This window comes from Amphiprion ocellaris, chromosome 17 (genome assembly GCF_022539595.1).
Source record: "Amphiprion ocellaris isolate individual 3 ecotype Okinawa chromosome 17, ASM2253959v1, whole genome shotgun sequence".
NCBI lineage: Eukaryota > Metazoa > Chordata > Actinopteri > Pomacentridae > Amphiprion > Amphiprion ocellaris.
In genome coordinates, this window is record NC_072782.1 from 15,462,429 (window position 1) to 15,487,362 (window position 24,934).

At 39.4% G+C, this 24,934-nt stretch overlaps 1 protein-coding gene across 5 annotated transcripts in view; it reads left to right on the forward strand.

Annotated features, from left to right (window-relative positions):
* The window catches only part of dab2ipb (DAB2 interacting protein b), a 195,039-nt gene that overhangs the window by 4,923 nt on the left and 165,182 nt on the right, over positions 1 to 24,934 (forward strand). For 3 of the 5 annotated variants that reach the window (XM_023291112.3, XM_023291108.3, XM_023291109.3), the window contains exons 2-3: positions 17,492 to 17,616; positions 23,934 to 24,039. In XM_023291112.3, coding sequence (XP_023146880.3) covers positions 17,492 to 17,616; positions 23,934 to 24,039 — 231 coding nt within the window. Of the gene's footprint in view, positions 1 to 5,428; positions 5,782 to 17,491; positions 17,617 to 23,933; positions 24,040 to 24,934 lie in introns of those variants that run through there. The other 2 variants (XM_055019093.1, XM_055019092.1) reach the window with 2 other exon arrangements.

The following is a 24,934-nucleotide window of genomic DNA, read 5'->3' on the forward strand; positions in this document are numbered from 1 at the left end:
TTTCCGTAAAATTTAATTTTCACTCATTTTTCTCTCAGGTTGCTAGCACAACAGAGAAAAGGCTGCTTTGTCCTAAGTGATGCAACATTGTCCCTTAAATAAGGAAGCTTCAAGAGAGAAGCAGCAAAGTGATGAAAAGCAATGGACAAAATAAAACAAAAAGATATAGAAGGGCAAAGCTGCAGCAACTATCCTTGGAATAGAATATAAATAAATCCTCACAGGACCTTTAACACAACTTGAGTTTCTTCCCACTGAAATTTTTCCTCCCCCCAGAACACAGCATAAGATCTCAAAGATTGTAAACGGGGAAATAAAACTGCACACTCAAAATGGGGTTAATAAAAATGGGTCTTTGTTTTCTAGGTGGTGACAGTGATATTTGTCCAAACTACTGCCCACTGAATCCATCTAGAAAGGACAGAACTGAAATTTGTGACCCAAAACACAACTTACGTGGGGGTCTCTAGTTTTGTAAAAGAATAACTTTATTCCTACATTCAGACACTCAAACTCAGTATTCCCAAAAAACCCCAAGTGATGGTACTGAACTTTCTCAGCCACCAACCAACTGAGATGAGTCAAAAACCTCTTTATATAGTCTCCCAGCCAGGCTGATCGCCAATAGCCCACAGGTGAGCTCTACCTCACAGGTGCAGCTGATCTACCTGATGAACAGGGTGAGCTGTGTCCTGGTTTTTGTTCAAGGAAAAAAACAAACAAAGAAAAAGAAAAAAAAAACACTTTTGTATCAATCCATAACATCTCCCCCTAGAAAGCAAAAAAAGCAAAACAAAACTTGACATTACACAACTCCCATATTTAAGTAATATGAACAAATGAGCTTAAAGCAAACATAGGCTCAACTTAAATAAAACCCAAACAAATCAGTCTCCACAAGGAAGGAAAATGTTAAAGCATTTGAATCATCTTTGGCATCTCTGTTAATTCGGAGATAACCTCGATAAAACAATTGCATTGTTTTTAATTTTGACATGCTTGACTTCCTATGGCAATACTTGCAAGGCTCAACTTCATCGGAGTAACCTAAAGTTACTGAAAGCCCAAAGCTGCAAGAACAGCAAAGGTTGTGGTCCATATAAACCACCAGTGGATCAGAGTTTGATCAGAGTTTAAATTAAAGTGTTCCAAGGATATAATCAGAGCTAGCATCCCATTCTCAATCATGGAGAAGCATATGTGGCTAGGATTTAAAATCTTTGAGAAAAATGCTACTGGCTGATCAGCTCCATCATCTGAATAAGCACTGCCCCCACAGCCACATCACTTGTGTCTGGCAAAAGATGACTTATGTTAGGAGCCATCAACACAGGATCAGTAGCAAGGAGTGCTTTTGCTTGCTCAAATGCAATCTGTCACTTTGGGGTCCACTGAAAACGTATCTTGGGACTAGTCAAGTCGGTACGTGGGGCAGTTACCTGTGCAAAATTGCGATAGAAAGGTTTGTGCAATTGAAACAGTGGCATATATTTACAAGAACAGACATTTCAGTAGCCTGCTTGCACTCTCTTCATGCTACGTGCCAGGAAGATGAGCATGTGTACATTTTCGGGCAAGAGTGAACTCCTGGTTTTGTTCAGTGTAGCCAGCCTTCGAGAAAATGTGCTCCGGCGGGTTGGAAGTGGCCGTAACCCACAGGCAGTATTTGGCTGCTAATGCCAGTTTAGGATGGCGGTCACAGTTTTGTTTCCACCATTCAAGTGGACCAGACTGTACTCTAGTAGAGTCCGCCCAATACTGCTCCATCTCTGGCTTGGCACTTTGATCTAACTCCAGGTGGTCATTGTCGGAGTCCGACGGCATTAGCATGGATATCTCCGTCTTCGGCATTTTGTCTTCTGTTTACGAACACTGAAGTGAAGCGTGACATCGGAGGTGGTAGATCCACCTGATTCAGCCAGCCACCTGGCCAACCAAAAGTAACGCCGACCCCAGAGATCACTGCAGTCCACAAGACTGAGGTATACCAATGTTTCATGACAGTAAAGCAGCTACTGTGGAGGCGGTGGCATGGGAATCCAAGAATTCTAAATTAATATTTAGATACCACCACAATGACTGAATATTCGCATACTCAGGTCCAGCCCTACTGTTGGGATGACGTCTTACAATCCGAACACTGCAGACAGTGATGCATAAACACTGAGCTTTTCTGACCAACATACTTTGAAGGAGCAATGGCCTAAACTCTTCAGGCCCTTTCAGTTCATCAAAACATTAAAGATCATAAATGAGGAAACTAACAACCTGCACACTCAAAATGGGGTTAGTAAAAGTGGGTTTTTGTTTTTTAAAATAGTGAGATTTGTCCCAACTACCACCCACTGAATCAATCAAAAGGACAGAATAACTAAAATGTAGGACCCAAAACACAACTTATGTGGGAGTTTTGTTAGGGGTTGTTTGAGGGGAAAAACATACACAAAGAATAATTTGATTCTCATATTAAAACACTCAACCTCAGTATTCTCAAAGAAAGCCAGCTTGCTGAACTTTCTCAGCCGAGCCGAGCCGAGCCGAGCCGAGCCACGCCACGCCACGCCACGCCACGCCACGCCACGCCACGCCACGCCACCCTCCCCTCCCAACCTAAATGAGATGAAAGCCAAAAACCTCTCTGTATATAGTCTCCCAGCCAGTCTGATCACCAACAGCCCACAGCTGAGCTCTACCTCACAGGTGCAGCTGAACAGCCTGAGTAGCAGGGTGAGCTGTGACCTGATTTTTGTTCCAGAAAAAGATAACTTTTAATATCAATCCATAAGCCCACCAAATAAATAAATAAATAGTTCCTGTGGCTTTTACTACTGTCTCAATGGCTTTAACCCCCCAAACACCTGCATTTCACGCTGCAATAAATGGGAATCCACATATGTGTGGATCCACAGTGTGGTAGTCTGAAAGCTTAACACAGCATGAACCATTGGAGCTTAGCAGGTACCAGTAATTGAGCCTGATTGCTTTAAGAGAGAGTCATCCATGTGACACCTGAGCCAGAATTTCAAAATGGCAGAATGGCTCATAATTCTAAACATACTGGAGCAATTTCAGAAAGAACAGGCTGCCCATTTAAAATTTCCTATTTTTAGGACCAACATTTTTCCTACTTTTTTTCCTCTACAGATAATGTAAAAGTCAGGTTTTGTATTAACTGTTGCACTGAAGTTGTAAAGCTGCCACATAGTTTAGGGTTACAACTTGAAAAAGGTGAAAAAAAAAAGCCAATGTCTTTTATTTCGTATTATCACCACACTCCCTGTATCTGCATTAGGAGCATTTCAGCTTGAGAAGGGTCTCACAAGGGATGCCTTTGAAAGAAAGATGCTATGCTATATTATACTCTGGAGTTATGTTTTGTTTTTGAAATCTAATGGATTTGATAAGAAGTCGCTTGTGCTGTTTCCTTCATACCCACAGCTCTGATCCAAAAACCTATTTTTCAGTCTGGAGGGATACCTTTCTTTCTCAGCATTTGTATTCATGAGTTTTAACTGAACTCATTCATCAGATTGTGTGTCCTTATTATGATCAACCAAGATTGTATTAAGTTGCACCAAATATTTTTGTACTTTCCAATTTTGTGGCAAATTAAACTGCAGTCATAATGAAGGTTAGGCGGAAGAACTGCTCATCTGAAACACTATCGTAAACCAACTCATCATCATGAATAATGGTCAAATAAACTGCTGTTTTTTTATTGTTATTTCCCAACAAATCAGATTTCATGATACACTACAGTGATGTCATGCTTCAATCATGGACTGATATGTTTACAAAATGTTTATGTAAAAGCAAGAAAATAACAGTAATACAGTCTGTTGTGTTGGAATCTAATGCACTTCTAACCATCATCTTCTGCTGAGGATCCTGTGGAACTGAGGATTACAGTAATTCTTTTACAGTTGCAGATAAAGCCGTTGTTTAGTTAGTCATCAGACACATAGTCATGCATGATCAGATGTCTTTCAATATTATTTAATTTAGCACAATTCCAGTTTTTCTGTACATCTTTTTAAAAGCATGTATCTTCTCATTGAATTGTATGTGGGACAAGGCATGCAAATGATCGCAGGGTATAAATTATGCAAAGACATTTTAGGACATTGTGCTCAAAAAAATTAGTCACCAGCCTTCCCAAATACCTCTGCAGCTGGTACAGATACCCCACAATGTCCTCTATCTTATTTTTGAAATTTTCAACTTTTATTTGGTCATAATGGAATCAAGTGGATTCATTTAAAACATCCTGATGTCTGATGTGCTTTGACATTGTCACCATCATTACTTAACTAACTCCCAGAGTTGTTGAGATGAAGACTGTCTTTCGGCTAAACCTTCCCGTTCACTTGTCTTGTGAGCGGAGCGGCTCAGTCGTTAGGTTCAGTGTTCTGAAATAAGGACCGAGAACCTTTCAATCCCGACGGAGGGCCAGACAAAGCATGTTCACCCAGCAGCTTGGAACCCTCTCAGCTGTGAGAGGGTTCAAAGTCTGGGTCAGTTTGTATGTAACAAAAACATCCTCCATTGCTGTCAAGCGTTGCACTACCTATGCAACTCCCACTCACAAGCTAAAAAAGATGGCTCAAAATCTACTATTTAATCGAGCCTTGGAAAGCGAGGGTGATTGAAGTCTACAAAATAGAATTTAAAACTTTCTCCTTCACAATCCCATGCTTGACTGTATCGCTTCAGCTTTGTGTTTGGGTGTCATGTACACTTGGCTTATGGATTTTTATGTTGCTTTCTTTTGCCTTGTTTTTCTTTTCATTGCCTTGCCATCACACACTGGCGCACAAGGACACAATGCTACTTGCAGACTGTCTTTTTTCACATATAGCTTTCACAGTCCAGTTGTTCTTCAGAGAATGCAACAAACTGACATGTTGGGCCACGTAGTCCTTTCAATAAGAGTCCACAAACATAAAAAAATATTCAATATTTATTAGTCCAGAGAAGCAGCCGGTTGTCACTCTGTTTCTATGTACACTGTGTGTGTGTGTGCTGACTCAAAATAGATGTGCCAGCTGACAGAGTAGGAGGAACCAACTCATCTTTCTTTTGTCAAAAGCCTTTACTGTGAAATAGGATTTGAGGTTAGCGAGGTAGCTTCAGGTTTATCCCCTGACAGTGCTTCACTTTTTACTGGAGTACATTGCTATAGTAACTTCTGCCGCACACCTAACCTGCTCCGAAGCAAATCACGTTCCAGGTGTGTAGCCAGACCATTCTCTAGCGCAGTGTTTCTCAACTGGTGGGTCGCGACCCAAAAGTGGGTCGCGGGGCCGTTTTTGGTGGGTCGCGAGCCTTTTTCTAAAAAGAGAGAAAAACAAAGATAATCCAATTTAGTGGCGAGTCATTGTAGTTCCCCTCCGCACCCGCAGGTGGTCGTCGTGTCAGCAGCGACCGGTGAGGACACTCGTATTACTGTAGAAGAAACTGCATGTTTTCATAGCAACAGCAGCATGGCTAAACGCAAGTACGACAGCGAGTACATTAAATATGGATTTTCCTACATCGAAGACAAAGGAGTCCAAAAGCCTCAGTGTATTTTGTGTTGTGAGGTACTGGCAAGTGAAAGCATGAAGCATGAATAAACTTTTCGAGCGGTTTAGCGACTACTTTCCCGATAAACAACCCGAGGACGACTGGGTGCGCGACCCGTTTGGAATAAACATGGAAAGCATCACGTTGCCTAGCAGCGATGAATGTCAGCTGGTGGAGCTATCATGTGACCGCACTCTCAGAAAGAAATTCACAGAGGTAAGCCTTTCCCAGTTCTGGTGCAACGATGTGATGAGAGAGTATCCCTCCATTGCTAGTCGAGCTGTAAAAATCCTCCTACCATTCAGCACCACATACCTCTGTGAATGTGGCTTCTCAGCTCTTGTTCAGCTGAAAACAAAATACCCAAATAAACTGAACATTGAGCATGACCTCAGAGTTGCTTTATCATGCATACAGCCAGATTTTGAGACTCTTGTAAAGGCCAAAAAGCATCCTCAGCTAAGCCATTAGAACTTCATGTAGTTCTGCAGTACTTTTATTGTGACTTGTGACTTTTGTTTATTTGTAAGTGCTTAAAAACACACTTTTCTTTCAATATTGCACACTATTTTTTTCCCTAAATATTGGCTTTCAAATATAGTTAAGCCTTTTGAAAAAAGTTTTATTGTGTTTACATTTTGAGATTGATCAGAACATTAAGCATTTCTTCACTTTAATAATTTGTTGAATGCACTTCATCAGTTTTCATGTTTTGGACTCTTTTGCACATATTTCTATACATAGTTTCTCCAGCTACAACAGCAATGTTGCAGACTTGTGCAGTATTATGAGAAGCTACTGGTTTTGTTGAATTGCACTTTTTTTGTAGAAAAAAAATGCACTTTTATATATCCTGAGAACTACTTGAGGCTATTGTTCTACTTGTTTCAAAGTCCTCAGTACTTGAATTAGTATTGCTGCTTGATTTTGAGTTGTTGTGAAGTACTTGAGTTCAGGTTTAAAAGTTTTGTCTTCGAACGCTCAATCAATAAATTGTTGATTTTTGGAGAAATATTGTTTGGGTCACGACTTGTCATTTCAGTTTTATGGTGGGTCCCAGGGCCAGACCAGTTGAGAACCACTGCTCTAGCGTTGACCCAGCACTGTGTAGAATGGTCCAGCTGCACCTAATCCTTCTGCTATAGGGAGAACAAAAAGCTGTGACGTGTTTATATTTCTTTAAACCAATCACAAACATCTTGGACCAGGCTAAGAACAGGATCCCGCGACGGTGTTCACTCAGAATAGTAATGAGGGAATTGTTTCGATGAAACATTTCCTTACAAGGAGGTGGCACTATTATTAAAGTAGATAGTAACCAAAAAAAAAACAAAGAAAAGAAAATTAAAAACCTAGCAGGGCTGCTTTATTGCACAATCCAGATATTTGGCAAAACTTGAAATTTTGCTGCCGGGAGGTAGGTGGTGTTGTTTTCCATCATGAAACAAATTTTAGAGTTAGAATGACCAGATAACTATGCTGGCTTGCAAACAGATATTTTTTAGCAAACTGCATTTGATGTACCATCTTAAAGGACATACTAAATTTTTTTTTCTGATATACTCTGTAGTATAGCAGATATCAGATATGTTCAAGATATCAAATCAACATGTACAAAAGCACATCCGACTGGACAATGACTTCTCTTAGAAAATGGCTTCACCATTCCTAAAAGCAAGAGGGTCTCTGAGGATGGCCATCAAACCCCTTTTCTTTAACTGACAAGCACAGATATGAAAGATACAGATTCTCAGTGGAGGAACCCAGGTCTTCTTTGCTTTATCTTTTTTCTGTTGACAGCAAGAAACATCAAAACCATGTCATTGTCCTGTGGGCCTTTGTGCAGCAATATAATCCTAAAACAGGGACTGATAAAGCACAAAGCCTTGAATTTGTTGACCTCATAAGATTTGCAGGTAAAGCCTGTTTACCGGTTTGAACTGTGTTTTAATATTTGTTCTTTACTTCTTTACTAACACCATTTAACACGGTGGGGGTTGCAGTTGAAAGAAAAAGGATTATATAATCCATAAGAATAGGCTGCAACTAATCAGCACAAATTAATGCAATACACAATTATAATTATAGCCCCATCTACATTAGGCCTTAATAATGGGGCAGTGATATTGATAAGCCTATTAACCTATGCATTAACACAGTCGACATTTTTTTGCCAGCTTTCTTTTTTGGCCTCATGTAAATAAATCAGAGAACTGGATGCAGGGAGCAGGTATCAAAGATTTATCCTCACATTTATTGTGTTTAGGTAAACCATTGATTATCACATAATTCATATTGTTTGACATAATGTAAAATTTAATATATAAACCCCTCAAAAGTTTAACCATGTTTATTCACTTTGCTACCAAGGCCAAGTATTCCTGTGCATTTTATGGTAAGTGTGCATATTACAACCTTTTTCTTGCTTTATTCTAACTTCTAGAATCTAATCAATGGCATATGTGGTAGTTATGTACTCTTCAATGCACTCAATACTGCAACTATGATTTAACTAATCCTAGATGGGAATGAAAGCCAGCTCCAACAACGCCAGGGCTGCAATGTTGTCTGGATATTTTGATATCCAGAGTAAAATCAGTAACAGATACAAAGCTAAACCCTGCTGTATTAAAACACTGAGCAACTGTAAGATTAGTCGTGAACCAATACAAAAAAAAATTAATAAAAAACTGGAGGACTAGATTGTTGTGGTGGATTTACAACTTTGTTGTATTTATTATTACCCAAGTGTTGTTTCATAATCTTGATCACTACATAAGATACCTTGTGTTGATTCTTTTAAAGGAGACAGTAGGCTGCAGAATCGCTACATTTCCCTCTACAGCTACAGCAAGATTTTATACCACGCTGTTTTGTGAAAACAAATATTGTCGGGATTGATGAACGTTGACGCATGACATTCTGTTGTCATTGTGTCATGTTTACTTGAAATCCCCTAAAATTGTCAGCCGACAGGGTTGTTGCTGTCAGAGCAAGTCCTGTGTGTTTGCCAAGCATAGGGACAGCGATTCACAGAAGCCTGAGCACATTCACATGTAGAGAGCTGATTCTTGATCATTTCCCCACTCGACGGAGCTGCAACTGTAGATTACTATTTAATTGATGACCGGCAGCTACAAACTGCTCAAGCTTCATATTTATGCCATGTGCCAGAAGCAGAGAGAGCTGCAGAGATTTTTCTCTTCTTTGTTCCATTGTGCCATTGAGTGGTTGAGACAGCTCTTCTGGCCTCATGTCAGTCGCATTTTCATACTCCTAGAGTGCATTTAATGCCTCCATCTCTTTGAGCCTGTTACTTGACAGCTGCGCTTCAGTGTAAATGAGTAGTTGTCAGTGGCAGTGTGACATCTTCCAAAGCTAAAAACACTGCTCACTGAATTCCATCTCAGTCCGTGTTAAGATAAGACTGACAAACCAGGGTTTATTTGTGCATTTGCATTCTTTCTCTCCACTGCCATTGGACAAGTAAATGTCACAGATATCTGTTTGCTTGCATGGCATTTCTGGAAAGCTCTGAGAGGAGGTTCAATCACCATCTCTGCATGTGGCTTTTTCAGCGTTGCTTTGTACGTGCAGGAAACAAGATGAAGCTTTCCATCAGCAGTGCAACCAATCCAGGCCCTAAATCTCTCAAAGCTGCATCGGGGTGTAGTGGCGTAGCCAGCAGCGTGCAGGCAGGCAGGATTTATAACTTGCTATTTAAATGGATGCATCTCTTCCTAAGTGCTTCTTCAGCGGTTTATGATTAGCACATACCTCCTTGTTCTAATGCCAATCACTTTATTAATTTCTATCTTTGATATTGATTGTGTAACATTGCTTGTACATGAAACACAGGCAAATATTTCAACAAACACAATTCCTCTGGTCATGAATATTAAACCAAAAAATAACCGATGTATGCTGCCCAATCAAGTGGCATACCAACTGTGAAGAATGATGAGTGGAACAAGAGGAAGTGAGAAGAAGAACTGAGGATTCACAGAAAGACAGTGTGAATACAGAAACTAGAAATATGCAGGAGCTGGTTTTGAACTGTACTATCATATTATCCTTTGCTTGGCCTCAAGTCAGCGCGCATTTCACAGTGTTCACCCAGTTTTTGTGTGCAGCAGGAAAAGCCCAGCTAATAAAATACATCATGGCTGCACTCCCATTTTTTGGTGGCAGAAGTCATTCCAGTTAGACAGCATGTGCAAACGCAAGGTCCTGGAACTGACCCACCTGACTGTAGTGTGGCCAAGTTTAATGGAATTAGTTGCACCTGTGTTTGGCAAGTCCTTGACAGGAAAGTTTTTTTTTTTTTTTAAGCATCTTTTGCTTGTGCAGAGTGGAACTGAATAAAGACAGGCAATGATTTCACCAGAAAGGTCAGATTCTTAACAAACATGATTAGTATTAGTTTACCTGCACGGAACATGTGGATGTTGTCCATCTAAATGCAATGCTTTCTTATATTTTGGTGAGAAAACTGTCCTGAGTGTTCATCCTATATGCCTCAAAGTCCTAAAAGAGTCTGGTTGAGGTGAGCTGGCAGGCTGAAATCCATAATATGTGGGAGTTGAAGGTGCACGGACTGCTGGGAGATGGCAAGTCAATAGCAACCTCTGTGTTTTCATAGTATTTGTGTGAAACCTGTGAGGAATACCTAGAATATCCAGAATAAAGAGGCCTCTGTATCAGTTATTGTCTGATTAAGGTCCAGCCAGAGTCTACTTCAGCAAACCGGCCTACATACTGTGTCATATCTCCTGTGTTTGTGCTTCCTCTCTCCCATTTTCTTCTGTCACTCCCTCACATTGGCATTGAAAATGTTTGTGAAGTATCTCCTTCAAACTTCAAGTATTGATCTAAAACCAGAAGGGCTTTTATATATATATATATATATATATATATATATATATATATATATATATATATATATATATATATATATATATATATATATATATATATATATATATATATATATATATATATTTGTTCTATCAATACCCGACAGAAGGACTCAGTGACAGCCTGTGGAAAAAGAGGTTTATTGTCGTATTGCCGAGCACAGCTATTGATGCAGGAGGGAATAAAATGCTAATATTGTGCCGTTATTGATTTTCTCAGTTAGCCACCAATATGTAAAGCACAGGAAGGAGCAGCACGGCTGTAAGTATATGCAAATACAATGTGGCCATGCTGGTCATCTCAGCTAGATTACAGCATCTAGTTGCTATCTGATTGGAACACCCCTTATCTTTTACACACAGAGCGAAACACACTCATCCGTGGCACTGTGCTTTCATGGACACACAAGCATCTGTGCACACACACGCACAAGCCCAATGAATAGGTGATCTATTGTCTCGTCCCCCTGCTGTTCATTTAGACTTCAATAAAATGTGCTTCATTACATAACTGCCCCCACAATCAAAGGTAACACAGCACAAAGAGAGCAAACTAATGTGTCACCTAATCTAGACATCAGGAAGGGATAGAAGCGCCTATATTCAATATATCAGAGAAAGTAATATACTTTCTATAATGAATTTATATTTAACCATTAAATAACAGCAGACATGCTCTATTATATGTGTGCATGCAGCTAGAAATGCCATCCTTCATAGCATAGATAGAAATTATGTGATGTGCAAAGCGATTACATCCTTCCCCTCTGGAGTTTACCAGAGTGATGCTCAAATAATAATGTCCAAATAGGGAAAAAGTTTTTTTGGATAATGTTCATTTTGTTGTTGACTATCATAGGAAAACGTTATTTCCTTTACACCGACAAATCAAAGATAAGATGGTTTTACCTTAGCTGACATGTTTCAACTGCAACTGCAGTCTTCTTCAGAGCGTCTGGTCACCTGATAAAAAGGACACGTCAGCACACGTCAGATGACGCTCTGAAGAAGACTGCAGTTGCAGTTGAAACATGTCAGCTAAGGTAAAACCATCTTATCTTTGATTTGTCGGTGTAAAAGAAATAACGTTATCCTAGGGAAAAAGTTGTCAGATGTCTTAGGACACCAAACTCACTGCATAATAAAAGGTGTAATTGATCCATGATGGTCATAACAAAGCTATAAAAGAGAAGGAAATGGCTGCAGACTCCCACGTGGCCTTGGGAGTGAAAACCTGTGTAATGTTGATCATTATACTATATGCTTGTGGGAAATGAGACAAATAATTTTTTATTATAGCTGAGTGTCACTTTTTCACCATGGGCATTCAACTGCATTAGTATGACTTTTAATTTTAATTTTAAATGCAGTGCTGTATCATAGGCTCACTTGTTAATGAAGCTCTGCAGTCCCAGTGTTCACCAGTAGTCGGCAGTAACAGTTGTGAAACGTATAACTGGTGCTGTTTAAAAAAAATAGTTAGTTACATGACTGGACATAGCACTGTTTCATAATGGAGAGCTGCTCTGAACGTTTATTTATCCCATGGCTCTGTTTTCGGGTAAGAAAGCGTAGATTAAGTGAAAACACTCATGTTCATTTTCCGTTGGTGTGCCACTTGTAAGCATCGCAAGTTAGCTTAGCACGCTAACCCGCTAAGCTAGTTTTCTGAGAGAGCTAGTCTACCTAGCCTAGCTTGTGTGTTGAAGGGTGAATATTTTAACATTAGCTTCTCCATTGTGGTGAGTGTATAGTTAATGAACGCCGTAAACGTTGTTATTTCTTAATTAAATTTTTGACAATTTTCATGTATTTTATGCAGAGTTTCTCTAATGTGACATGTAACTCCTGTTTGTACTTGGTGTTGAACGGTGGGGATTTTTTTTCAAGGTACATATTGACAGCAATTGTTAGTAATTAAGGAGACAGATAACCACTGTCTGGAACATATATATTTGGAGTAAAAAATAAATATTTTTGTGCAAAAATTTAGAGTAACAGAAAAAGACAAGTTCCTTTGCTTGTTTATGTTTTATATGTGTCATTTAAAATAGAACCTTTAAACATTTAAACTTAATTGTTGATAGGGTATTACTAATCACATGTAATCAGTGACTACAGAGAGAGAGTTACATGAATTAATGTATTTAAATGGGAATCAGATAATACAAATAACTGTAGCAACCACTAATTGTAAAAATGCTGAAAGTCCAATCAGATCTTCAACTAATTATTAGTCAACCCCTAGTTTATACCCCAGGATCTTTTGCATAGCCAAGCTTTGGGTCACTGTTTAACTATCAGTTTCTCTTCCATCAGGATCACACAGTTTCAGGCCAATTCACTCTGTTTCACCCTGTTTGACAGTCGGAGGAAGAAATCTGGTCTGGGATCTTGGTCTGAACTGATGTGGTTCCCAGATTAATTGGTAACGTGAAGACTTTAGGGACTTGCTGGGGAGTTAAAGCAGTGGACACTGCTGTCAGGCAGCGCTGAACACCGTTACCCTTCAGGCTAACATTTGCTGCAGCTGTTATAAAGAGTGTTAACATCTCCAGTTTTTGCTAAAGGATAGACAAACTAAGTTGAATGCATCCTCTCAACCTTTTTTGTTTTTCACACAAAGACTCGTTTAGCCTTCTGTCTTTTCTTCTTGCTGCAGTAAGTTGTTGCTCCATAGTTTTTATTTTGTTTACATGTGCGTCCCATCGAGATCACATCAGGTGGCATGGCTCACACGGCTCCAACTGCTCCCTCTGGCACCAAAATCATTTCCTGTAGTGTGTGATGCATCTTTATTTTCCAATCTTGTAGAGTGTTTGTTTCTGAGATTAGAGAGAAGAATATCTGTGCACAATGCAACCCAATTTTAAAACTTACTAGACTTTTAAAACTCCTGTAGTGCGAGCCGGGCATGTTAACCAGCCATTTTATATAGAATGTCTTCAGCTGTGCTGACTGTATTTTCCGGATCCTTAAAGACATTGCGAACAACTTGGATGAAAAAAACTATTCCATTAGCTGCACTATAAAAAAGGCTTTTAATCATATGCCCAGGTTGCAACTCTACTCTCTAGTCAGGTAGCACACAGGCTCACATATTTTATTAGATTCAGAGACATCTTGGGAAAGGTGTTAAAAATCTTTATTTTATCATTCTCTGTTGTAAGTTTTTGGTTGACTAGAAAGGCTTTGGAAGTTCACGAAATACTGTAACTGCTTCTGGAGTTTTCAAAGATCACTCTTAAATTACCTTTTTGAGAAGCCAACATCCTCTGTGACCTGATCATCAGGCACAATCAGACCAGAGTATCCATTTTTTGTGTGAGTTCTTATTGAATATCATAGTAATACAAAATGCGAAACATCACATGTAGCAGGTAAATGTCTTTAAGATGTGTTATTGAAAACAACTGTACTGTGCTAAAGTTTTAGGCCAGTTTATCAAGGTACTTGGCAGGTAAGTTGTCCCAATCTTCCTGGAGAACAAATTTTCCTCTAGATTTAGGCTGTCTCAGTTGCTTCTCTCTACTCATGTAATCCCAGACTGACATGATGATGTTGATATCCGTGCTCTGTGGGGACCATGCCATCTGTTACAGGACTCCATGTTCTAACAACTGAAGATAGTTCTTTATGGCTGTGGCTGTGTTTGGGGTTGTTGTCATGCCGCAGAGTGAATTTTTAGATAGATCGAATGTCTCCCTGGTGGGATGCTGATGGATAGCAATCTGTGCTTCTCAGCATTGAGGAGGATAATAATTGTAGCCATATCCCCAACTCCAAACCTACAAGGAAGTAAATAATAATAATAATTCACTGTTGTCATCCGAGGCCCGTCCTTGTAGAAAGTTTTTCAACAAACCAAGTGACTTTTGTCAGACAACAACTAATGCTGGCATTTTTTGCAAATGTTCCTAAACGTAAAAAAAAAAGCATCTGAAACATCTACACATTTCTGCACAGTAATTCTTAGTGTCAGTGACATACATGTCTAATACCCGAAGAGTAGTCGTTCGAACATTTGTGAACATTTATTCTGATCTCATTTGTGTATAGTAGTTTCACACCTGAACCTTCGAACCAATAAATTGTTTTCTTGGACACATGCACCATTTACATTTGCAGCTGTTATCCATTATGAGTGTCACAGATGCTCTATACACTTATGCTATGCTACACTATACTATGCTATACTGTGCTAACTTGTATGTAATTCTCAGATCCAGAAAAGACTAAAAAGAAAAAAAAATATTTTTGAAGATGTGCACAGATTAGCAAATCATACAAGCGCATACTCTAAATTGAGAACATTAGAAACAACCAAAAGTGTACAAATTTGGATATTGTTTTAAGAATCATCAAAGAATAGCAAAAAACGAGTCACTCTAATTGTATCTTGTATCCTAACAGTTGGTTAAAGGTTGGTAGTGCCTGACTGATACTGGATATTTGGGGCCAATACTGGCTTTTGGGATTAAGAAATTCTAATATCGACATATCAGCTAATGTTGTTTGTATATTGGAGTTATATGGCTACAGGTAAATTACATTTTTAATTAACTTTCCAGCAATGCATTTCACAATCTAGTTAGCAATTTACCATGAAAGCAAAGCTTGACTTTGCACCACCATCTGTTCAGCGGTGAAACATACTCTGCTACCTGTGCTGCAGACAGTGCCAAGAGGATTGTAAACACTGGAATGGAAGCTGCTCTGCAAAGCGAACCACGCGTTAAAGCCAATTCTAATTTCTTCCAGGGATCTTTTTTGTACTAATTTCCTTAAAAGAAACTTTTCATATTGACATAACTTGCGCAACATGCAGTACACTCAGATAACAGATATTAACTAACTCATATAGCAGTTGGTTTTATTTCTTTTAAAAATTCTCATTTACAGAGTTGGTTTATTCAGCTTATAGATCTTTGCAGCTTTCAGGTAAATGACTACAGTATGTTGCTGTGAGGAAAATGCAGTGCATATGTAAGCCTAACCTACTCCTGCAGACAGCAGTGTCATATTGATTGACTGAATACGTGCTGTCATAAGCCTGATCAATAAATCAGGCAGGCCATGAAAAAAAAAATCCATAATTTATATCACATCCGTGAGGTGTCCTTGGGTCTGTCTGTCACTGAGAGACAGCGGGTTCCGTTGAAGACCTCCTTGAGAAACATGGTGCATGCCTAAACTTGGCTTGTTTTTATAGTAGTGTCAGTGTGTGTCTTAAATTTTTGTCCTTACTTTCTATTGTAGTAGACGCTGAGCAGCTGTGTTTGTTAAGAGATTTACACCATGAGAGTAAAAGACTCGGAGCTCATCTGCTTCCCACATGAGTCTCACCCCTGTTGCTTTATTGAAGGAAATGAAGCTAGACATACCAAGCAAAGCGGCATCAGTCAAAAGACTTCCTTCATTTTTGTCACTCGCCTCTCTCGTCTGTCTCTCTCTCGAGCCTGCAGAGCTGATTCTGAAATGCATAATTAAATCAACACAAGGATTAAAAACCCATCTCTAAAGAAGCTGTGCTAAATTGAAAACTCCGTGTGCTTGACCTGCTCCTCTCCACAGCATGACTGTAAGCTCATCAGACAGTTGCAGTGTGTATGTTTGTGCATGAATTTGCGCTTGTAACTTAGTCTTTAATGGCACAGTGATGAGGCTACCTAGAATGTGAAGCAGTCACTGAGAGGAAATGATCAAAGAGACACCTTAAACCCAAATGGGTTCATTAAACTCATTTCTCACACTCATGGAGTCAGTGTGCAGGAGCTCTAATTCCACAATAATGTAAATGAGATTGTTAATAACAATAAATGGAAAGAAACAGTCAGCGCATCTATAAAAAAAGCATGTCTCATTGAATATTCTCTGTGTAACTCAGCATGACTGAAGAGTGACTGAAAGCACACTGAAAGTTTTATGTTATGTTTTCCCAATTTTACATTTCCAAGAACAGAGATGAAAAACTCCAGTTTCAAAGTTGCTACCAGAAGCACGGGCACAAATTGTATTTTGTACAAAAGGAACCCTAACGCTATTTTCCCTGCTTTCACTTAGGTTTTAATAAGTCTTACTATATCAATACAGCATGTTATGTAACACATGATGAAGCACATTGAAGCATCATACAGTAATGTTTCTGTGCATGCAGTGACACTCTTAGCAGTGATATCAGCAACATACTGTATCATGAGAACAGAACACTCTGACCCAAATACTCCACTCATTAGCCGCCTCCTGAACTACAGACAGCACAGCTCGCAACAGATCCATCAAGGGATCTAGATGTTGGGGTGGATGTTTAAGTCTTTCAGCCTAGTCATCGCACGTGTGTTTTCCTCCTTTATCCGGTGTTCAGAGAATATAGCTGAGACGCTAATAAGGTTTTGTTTCACAGGACCTATCTGTTATAACTCTGGGAATATGCTCTGTGTTGATTGACTCAGTCGCAGTGTCTCTGTAAAAGTAAGCCATGTGTGAGACTTGATGGATTGCGTTTCCTGTGAGAAAAAGCATATGTGGTGCTTTTCTGAGATTTATGTCACCTTATCATTGCAGATGCTAGAAAATCCAATTTATGCCTGTCTCAGTTTCTTTTTAAATTCATCCTTTCTTCACCTGACATCCACAGAATGATTGAAGTGCAAAAAAAAGGAAAAAAACAAAACAAAACCGTGGAGAGCATGCAGTAGTCATCACCTCTCCAGTGGCATTTATAATTAGGATGAGAGTTTTTCCATTCGCTGAGCAAAACACTTATTTGCACAAGCTGAAGAGCAATTCTCTTTTCGCATTGATGAAGGGCTCATTAAACAAAAATCTTAATTGGCCACTCTTTTCCTGCCTACTTCACTGCTCATTCTAGGGCTACTTTATTTTAGGGTAGAACTATTACAACTATTGCTCTTCATTCTACCCCATTATTAAGTACACAAACACCTATTGCAATTTGTCACTCCTCTACCCCTTTTGTCATTGTGCTTCTTCTCTTTTCTCCTGTTTAGATATGCAGTACCCATTGAGGCACCGAATATCACGTGGTCATTCCTATGAGGAGCGAACTGTGTGGAACCCAAAGTACTGTGTGGTTGCAGACTGTCAGATGCTGCTCCTGAATGAGGAGGAGGTGGTGAGATCAGACAGTACAAACTCTTGTCTGTCATGTCCCTCTGTGTCATCATTGTCTTCCTTTTCTGTTCTTCTTTTTTTTCCCCTCGTCAATGCAGTTTCATTGACTTTTTAACAATTTTCCATCCACCCATTTCTCCACATACGTGTATATTTTATGACACATCAAAATTGAATAGGTGTTGTCATATTTAATAGTCACGCTCTAATAGTAATATTTACTTACTACCAATGGCAAAACCTAAGCTCCTGAGTGAAACTTGTGCTGTGTGATAACTCATTATACATTTACATTCATCCATCTCACTATTGACACCACCAGTACCCCAGTTAGCTGAGGCTGGCTCTTTGCCTCCATTGTTTTGATTAGTGTCACACTAGATTATGCAAGTTTCAGGGAGATTAGACGTCCTGTCGTTAGGCGCAAACCGGGATTCAGCAGGGTAATCTAAATTGCATTGTTCACTCAGCAATATCCTTGAGAAACAGCTTTGTGTGAGCTCATTTTCAAAGTCCCTGCTTACCCACAGAACTCCTACACCTGTTTTGGCTTGTTAGGAGTCTTAACAAGACTCTGAGAAATTGCAAAAATTGTGCATTATATTTTAAATCAGTGTCACAAAACATCCAATATTTATATACAGTACATAACAGTTTTGAATTTCTTCTTTGTATTTAATTTCTCTTGTACAATAGAACAAAGCGACAGAAGCATAATAATAAAGGCAAATTGTGCAGATGAGGTTAACAGCTGGAGGCTCACAGAAGAAATCTCATCTCAATAAGCAGTACACACAAATACAAAAGTCATGAATAAGCAACCGTTGGATAAAAAACAAAGTAAACAACAGATAAATAAAATAGTGTCATTGGTGTGTGTATGCTAAAGTGTATATGTTAATGTTTGCATATCAGTGTGCATGCTCATGCGTATAAGTTTGCCCATATTATATTTAGGCTCACTTGTGTTTATTCAGTGCCTTATAGAAAAGGAGCTAATGGCAGTTATATCACTAAACTGATGAGAGTTGAAACATCTGATCTTGAATGCAAAGAATTGTTAAAATGTTAATCATGCAAAATATACTTTTTGAATTCTGGGATCTAAAATAGCAGATGAAGTTAGGCAATAGTAGTACAATCAAAGATGTGTTGACCTCACAGTGCTGATGAGGGATGAGCAGTGTCATAGTTAGAAACAAGAAAAGCACTCAGAGAGCGCAGTACTCTGCCAAGGCTGCTCTGTTGTTGGATCATTTCCGACGGCTGAAATCTTGAAAAAATTTATGGCAGAAATCACGGCACCATAGAATGTGGCCATTTAATATAGATGTACCCACAAACAAAATTATCTTGCACTAAGCACAGACATGTGTTATGCATGTGTATGTTATGTATGGATACCGAATCGCGTGACCTAAATATGTAGCGGGCAGCGGGAATTGATGGGACTCGGAAACACCGTCACAATTTAATCAATTGTTCCTCATATCATTTCCGACAGATAAGTCTTGTTAAGTCCGGTCGATTTGTAGTAGGATTGCAGTCATGTGATCGTCAGCAGGCAGCTGACATAGTGTTCACTTGTTGTCATAGTTACAGTCACGCTGTGCCACTATCTCGCAATGATACAGAAATCTTTAACAAATCTGTGGATCCAGACTATAGGCTGCATCACTGCCAAAATCTAAAGAGGTGGTCCTTGTGTCATTTCTGACCTTCACTGAAAATTTTATCCAAATCCGCCTGTCTGTTTTTGAGTAATGGACAGACAAACAGACAGACAGACAGGCAAACGTATGCCGATCGTCACAAAACTCCGCCGTGTTCCTTGGCGGAGTAAATATGTCTTAATTTTATTGTAATACTCTGTTGTGCCACTGTGGGGCCTAACTCTCGATAGTGTAAAGCTACTATTTAAATAATTTGACAATTACAAAACTTTCCTCATATACACTGTACTAGATTGATTTCCCTTGTGGTTTTGTTAAGTCAGAGAAACAACCGTTTGTAATTCCTGGCATACCTTTGCCCAGATGTAAACTGAGCCCATGTGCTGCAGTGAGAACCAGATGTACCACATGCCAGTCACTTATGTGCATTAGTCTGTCTGTGACTGAGCCTGGATGACTGCATTGCACGTATAGATGGCACAAAAATAATATCTGTTATGACTCCAGGTGGCTTTTAAATGAATGGTGTTAATTGTTCAAATGACTCACTGAGTCATTTTTGAATAAGCACAATGCTCAGAACAGTTTCTTTGTACTGATAAACATTTTTTTGTCCTGTATGTGTAAGGTAAAAGGTTCACTTTCAACTAATGCCATCATCTTAGACCCATCAGCAACAAACTAAGTTGTAGCTCTCTTGGGGAATTTTCTCGATCCCACTTCTGTGATTTTTAACAGGGAAAGAACACAACATCTCTTAGGGACTCTGGCAGGTTTTCCTAGAACTCTTTGATCTGTGATCATAGATTTAACCTCTACAACTCATGTCTGTCTATCAAAGTTACGTATTTGGAAGTTTTTCCGTCAAATTAATACCTTCCTGTCTTAAAATGGCATAGATATAATTCCTGCCTCTCTCTAAACTCCCTTCACCCTGCACCCTTACAGCTTAAGGACACCACATCACCTCCAACTCACCTGCAAACAGTGTAAATCTACTCTACATTGCACAATGGCAAGTTGGAATTCAAACCGTCTCCTGAAGAAGAATAATCAACAACAACCTGAAAGTTGACAGGACTGATTCCTAAGATTTGGTACATTTGAAATGCTGGTTTGAATCTGTCTTTGCATCTGTTTTCAGCAGTCATCTGTACCCTGATTCACCAAATGAAAAAGCTCAGCCATGCCACTGACTGCTTATTTTACTCATGATAACCCTTCCAGCATATAAAAAACACCATATGGACATGTTAACAAGGTAGAAAGCTTGATTTTCACCAGAGGGGGTGTTTAAATGGGCAAGCACTGTGCTTTAAAGTCACAAAAGTACCCGGCCAGGGCATCATTATTAGACTTGCGTAGGCTTTTTACACACCAGTGTGACTACTGGAACTGGGGAAAGCAGTGTGGCTTCAGTCATTCTTTGTCTGAAATTACTGAGGTATGCCATGCTGAAATTGAGTAATAATTGCAGGGAGCAATTATTTCAATCGACCTGCTGGCAGCCTTTCCACTACAGTGCTTTTTGTTTCACAGCAACAAAGAACAACAGCTTTTAAACGCATCCATCTCAAAACCCTGACTTGGAAAGGTCATCTCTTAATGCTGCTGGATTTCTGTCATGTCAGCAAATTGCAGGTCAGAAGAATGATACAGTCTTCTAACAGTTCGCCCCAGATAGCAGTGTTTAGACATATAAACAAGCTGCGGGAGAAGGTGTCAAAGCATCAACTCCTGTGGACAAGCAGTGGAGGTCAAACATTTCTGTACACATAAGGGACATGCATATCATGGTAGTTATTTTAGTCACTCTGTATTGTGTGATTAGACTGTGTACATTGCCACAAAGTGAGAGATTTGATCCCAAGTTGGCAGCACCAATACAGCTTATATAGCTATAAATATTCCTGCATATTTGTAAATGTAATCAAGCAGCAGAAAAGGTAATAACAAAATTAATGTCTGTGAACAATACCTGTTTGTTCCCTTTTTCACGCGATTCAGTGTTTTTCTGCATACAGCAGGGAAAGCGTTGTGACATTTCGATATACAGTTAGATGATTAACATTTTGCCACAAATTAAAAATTAAAAACAATTTGGATTGAGGCTGATGGATTTACTTTATTGCCCGCTGAACTTTTTCATCAGAATAAACTATATTTATTTATCAAAGGGAATATGTATAAGTGCATTCCTAAATCTGTATAGATTAATTAGTTAAAAATTGCATTTGCCTTTGTTCATTCTTTACTTGCCTATATGTTCCTCTGTTCTGCACTAAAGCCGCCAGAGTGAACAGAAATGTGAAAGCAACAGGAATGAAATCAATGTTTACAGCAAGACTTTAAGTCTCTGAACAAAAGTTGTGATTGATTGTTGGCTGTAAAGAAGTTACTGTAGGGGTTTTAGTAAACAGTTACTCTTTCATGTCAGACCTTTGGTTTAATCTTTGTTCTTTTTCTGTTTCTCAGCCTTTACTTTCTGTTGAAATCTTTTACTCTCTTTCATTAGTCTTTCTCCTCATTCCCAGTTCCTATTTCTCTATTCGTGCTTCATGAAGAGACATTATGAGAGTCACTATGAAAAAATAGAATTCAAGTGCATCGATAACAACAGCTGATGCTGATATTGTCATTGTGATTGGCTGTTTACTTAAATGACAAGTTCTTAATCACAAGACAAATGATGCTTCTGCAAACACAAAGAGCCAAAATGAAAAACACAGAGAGAATGCCAAAATGAGGGGATAACAATCTTCACATTCAGCAAGCGTGTTGCATTACTTGAGGGCTGTGATGTGAAGGTAATAAAACTGAGAGAAAGGTGTGATTCCAGAGGGGTCTCTAGTTTAGAGTTTTCTCATTTTCACCTTCAGTGTGTTGTGTAGCCTCCGCTTGTTCCTTGGGCCCTCGGAGCACACTGTGCATACACTGATCCTGCTCATTACTACATTTCTAAGCTGCACTGGGCTGCCAGTAGAGGGGGCTGATGATGAGAGACTTTCATTTTTTTTGCTGGTCAACACTTAAAAACTCCTGTTAAATTGAAATTGTTGTGTCCCAGTTTAAACTCAGCTTCAAATCCACTAGACTTTGTTACTTGCTTTACTTTTGTAATCAAATCAGTGCTTACACACATGGCAAAAGCAATAATCTTAACTGAATTGGCAAGAGAGTGAAAAGAAACATCACTGCTTCCTGTTTGCAGTGTTTTCCATAGTTCATTGTTTCATGGAGAATCAGTTAAGTAGCTTTATTTCATCAGAACAATTGTAGTTTAACATCTGAACTTATTTGACTCTCATCCAGAGTGGTAATCATTTATTTCAGGCTTCATATTCATACGGTCAAACTGCACTGCTATCCTCTGAGCAGCTTCAGCCTTGTTCAGGAGCACCTGCAAATAAGTTTTGTAGAGGGTCATTCCTCTTATACTGTGATTCACTCAAACTTCCCTGCCTCGATTTTTCCACTTAGCCTGGGGACTTTTCATTCATCCATACGATTTTGCTAGCGTGCCAGCTCCTCTGACCTTTATTTACCATCTCAGAGATTAATCAATTAAATTAATTTAGTGCTCTGTGGATGTGGATCTCTAATGAATTAGGAACACATGTTCTCCAAGTTATACACTGAAAATTGCTAAAATACAAACAACATAAGCTAAAAATGTGACTGTTTTTCCTCCACTCTTAATATTTTAGGCATCTGAATGTAGGGTACTCTTCAAATAAATTATTACTCTGTCACTGAGTGTGAAACATGAATAATTGGATGAGAATATAAGTAATGTATTATTAAATGACAGATTATACTCCAATCCCTGCTCAAAACTAGTGTCCCTGGACAGATTCTGGCCCTTGCTGTACTGTGTATGACACTACAAATTGTTGCAGTGAATAGCGGTTCAAATTACAGCGTATATTGCTTAGTCATTATGGCTCAGACCACCAGACACCGTCTTTACGTCAGAGACGGTGTCAGTGAGAGCTGTCCTTAAAACCTAAGTCCCACGAGGCAAGTAAAGAGACGACTTGCAGAGAGGATCAGAGAGAGATAAGCAGGCGGACATGGAAACAGAGGAACAGCGAAAACAAGACAGACAGGGTGCCGCATTGAGTTGAGAGGTGTGAGGATGTTCGATAAGCCATTATCACTCCACTTGGAGGACATCAGGCCCTTTCCCTTTTTATTTGACTCGCCACTTTCTCACCACAGCCATTCTTTTTCCTTTGTGTGTCTAATCTTTCAGTGCCAAACATTTGGTATGCAAGCTATAGGAAGATATGGGCTGACACAGACTGATGTGTTGCTAATATCCTGCTTTGTTTTATGCAACGACCACTCATTTATCAGGACGACTACAGCTATTGTGCACTGTTGGCCCAACACAGCAGGAAACATGGTGACCAGAATAACCACAACAACCTAGATAAGGACCCTCAGTCACTATTAAATGTGCATTTTATACATTTTTGTGCAGCCACCATTTTTCTCCCTGCTGGCTTTCATTCTTCCTTGGTATTCAATGCACTCTCTCGCTTTTGTTAAATTTATTCAGGACTTGGTCTGACTTGAATGTCTTGTAAGTGTCTCTACTTTTCTCTTTGTTTATCAGCAGATCTGTCTGTTGTTGTTGCAGGAGAGGCGCGCTGCGTCATGCAAGGTCCATCTTCTGCGTCGCACCATCAGTGTTCCAGTGGAAACACAGTTTCCAGAATTCCACAGCCAGCTGTCCACCGAGAGCGGTAAGCAGCCTGAGGACATACCTCTGCAGTGATCAGGACACACACACACACACACACACACACACACACACACACACACACACACACACACACACACACACACACACACACACACACACACACACACATGCATATGCTGGAAATAAATAATGCGCTTTCTTGTTACCGTTTGTTCAGCATAGTTGTGCACATGTAGAGATATAATATATTGTTAAAACTGTAAGGAATCAGAAGAGGGTGGGGCTTTTTTATTTGCTTTGCTCTAGTTTGGACCTTTTGGTGCCCAAAGCTGCTTAATTTCAGCTTAGAGTTGAACTTAAGAACTCATATGTAGATGCTTGTCCAATAAAAAGGTCAAACGGTGAGTGTAACTCAAGAGAAGCACTTCTTTCTCCTCCTCAGTGATATGACCAGTCATACACTAATACATGCCAGTGAGCTTTGCATTACTCGCATGCCTGGTTGAGACTCATGAAATTCTTTTCTTCTTCATATCCACTAGATGGAGAGCTTGCTGCTTTGTAGCACTGCTCTGCACTTAAGCACTAAGAGAGACGCTCAAAAATCCTTTCAAAGTGCTGTTGTTGTGTTGCACTTTTCCTAACGCTTTTACAAGAATGTGACAGTGCAGTTTATTGAATACGTTCAGGAGATGCCAGCATACATTGTTAGTCGACAAGATGGTAAAAGCTGGTGGAGTCTGTGGCTGTGATAAAGATCAACACATAGTCAAAATGAAACACTAGGTGGTGCTGAGGTTTGATACTGACGCATTTGTAACCCACAGTTACCGTTGCTTTGGACGTTAGCTGGCATGTATCCTAATGTGACCCCCCTTTAAATCAGCATGTGCAGTGGTTATTTACTTTTAGGAGTTTTTTTAATGTACATTACA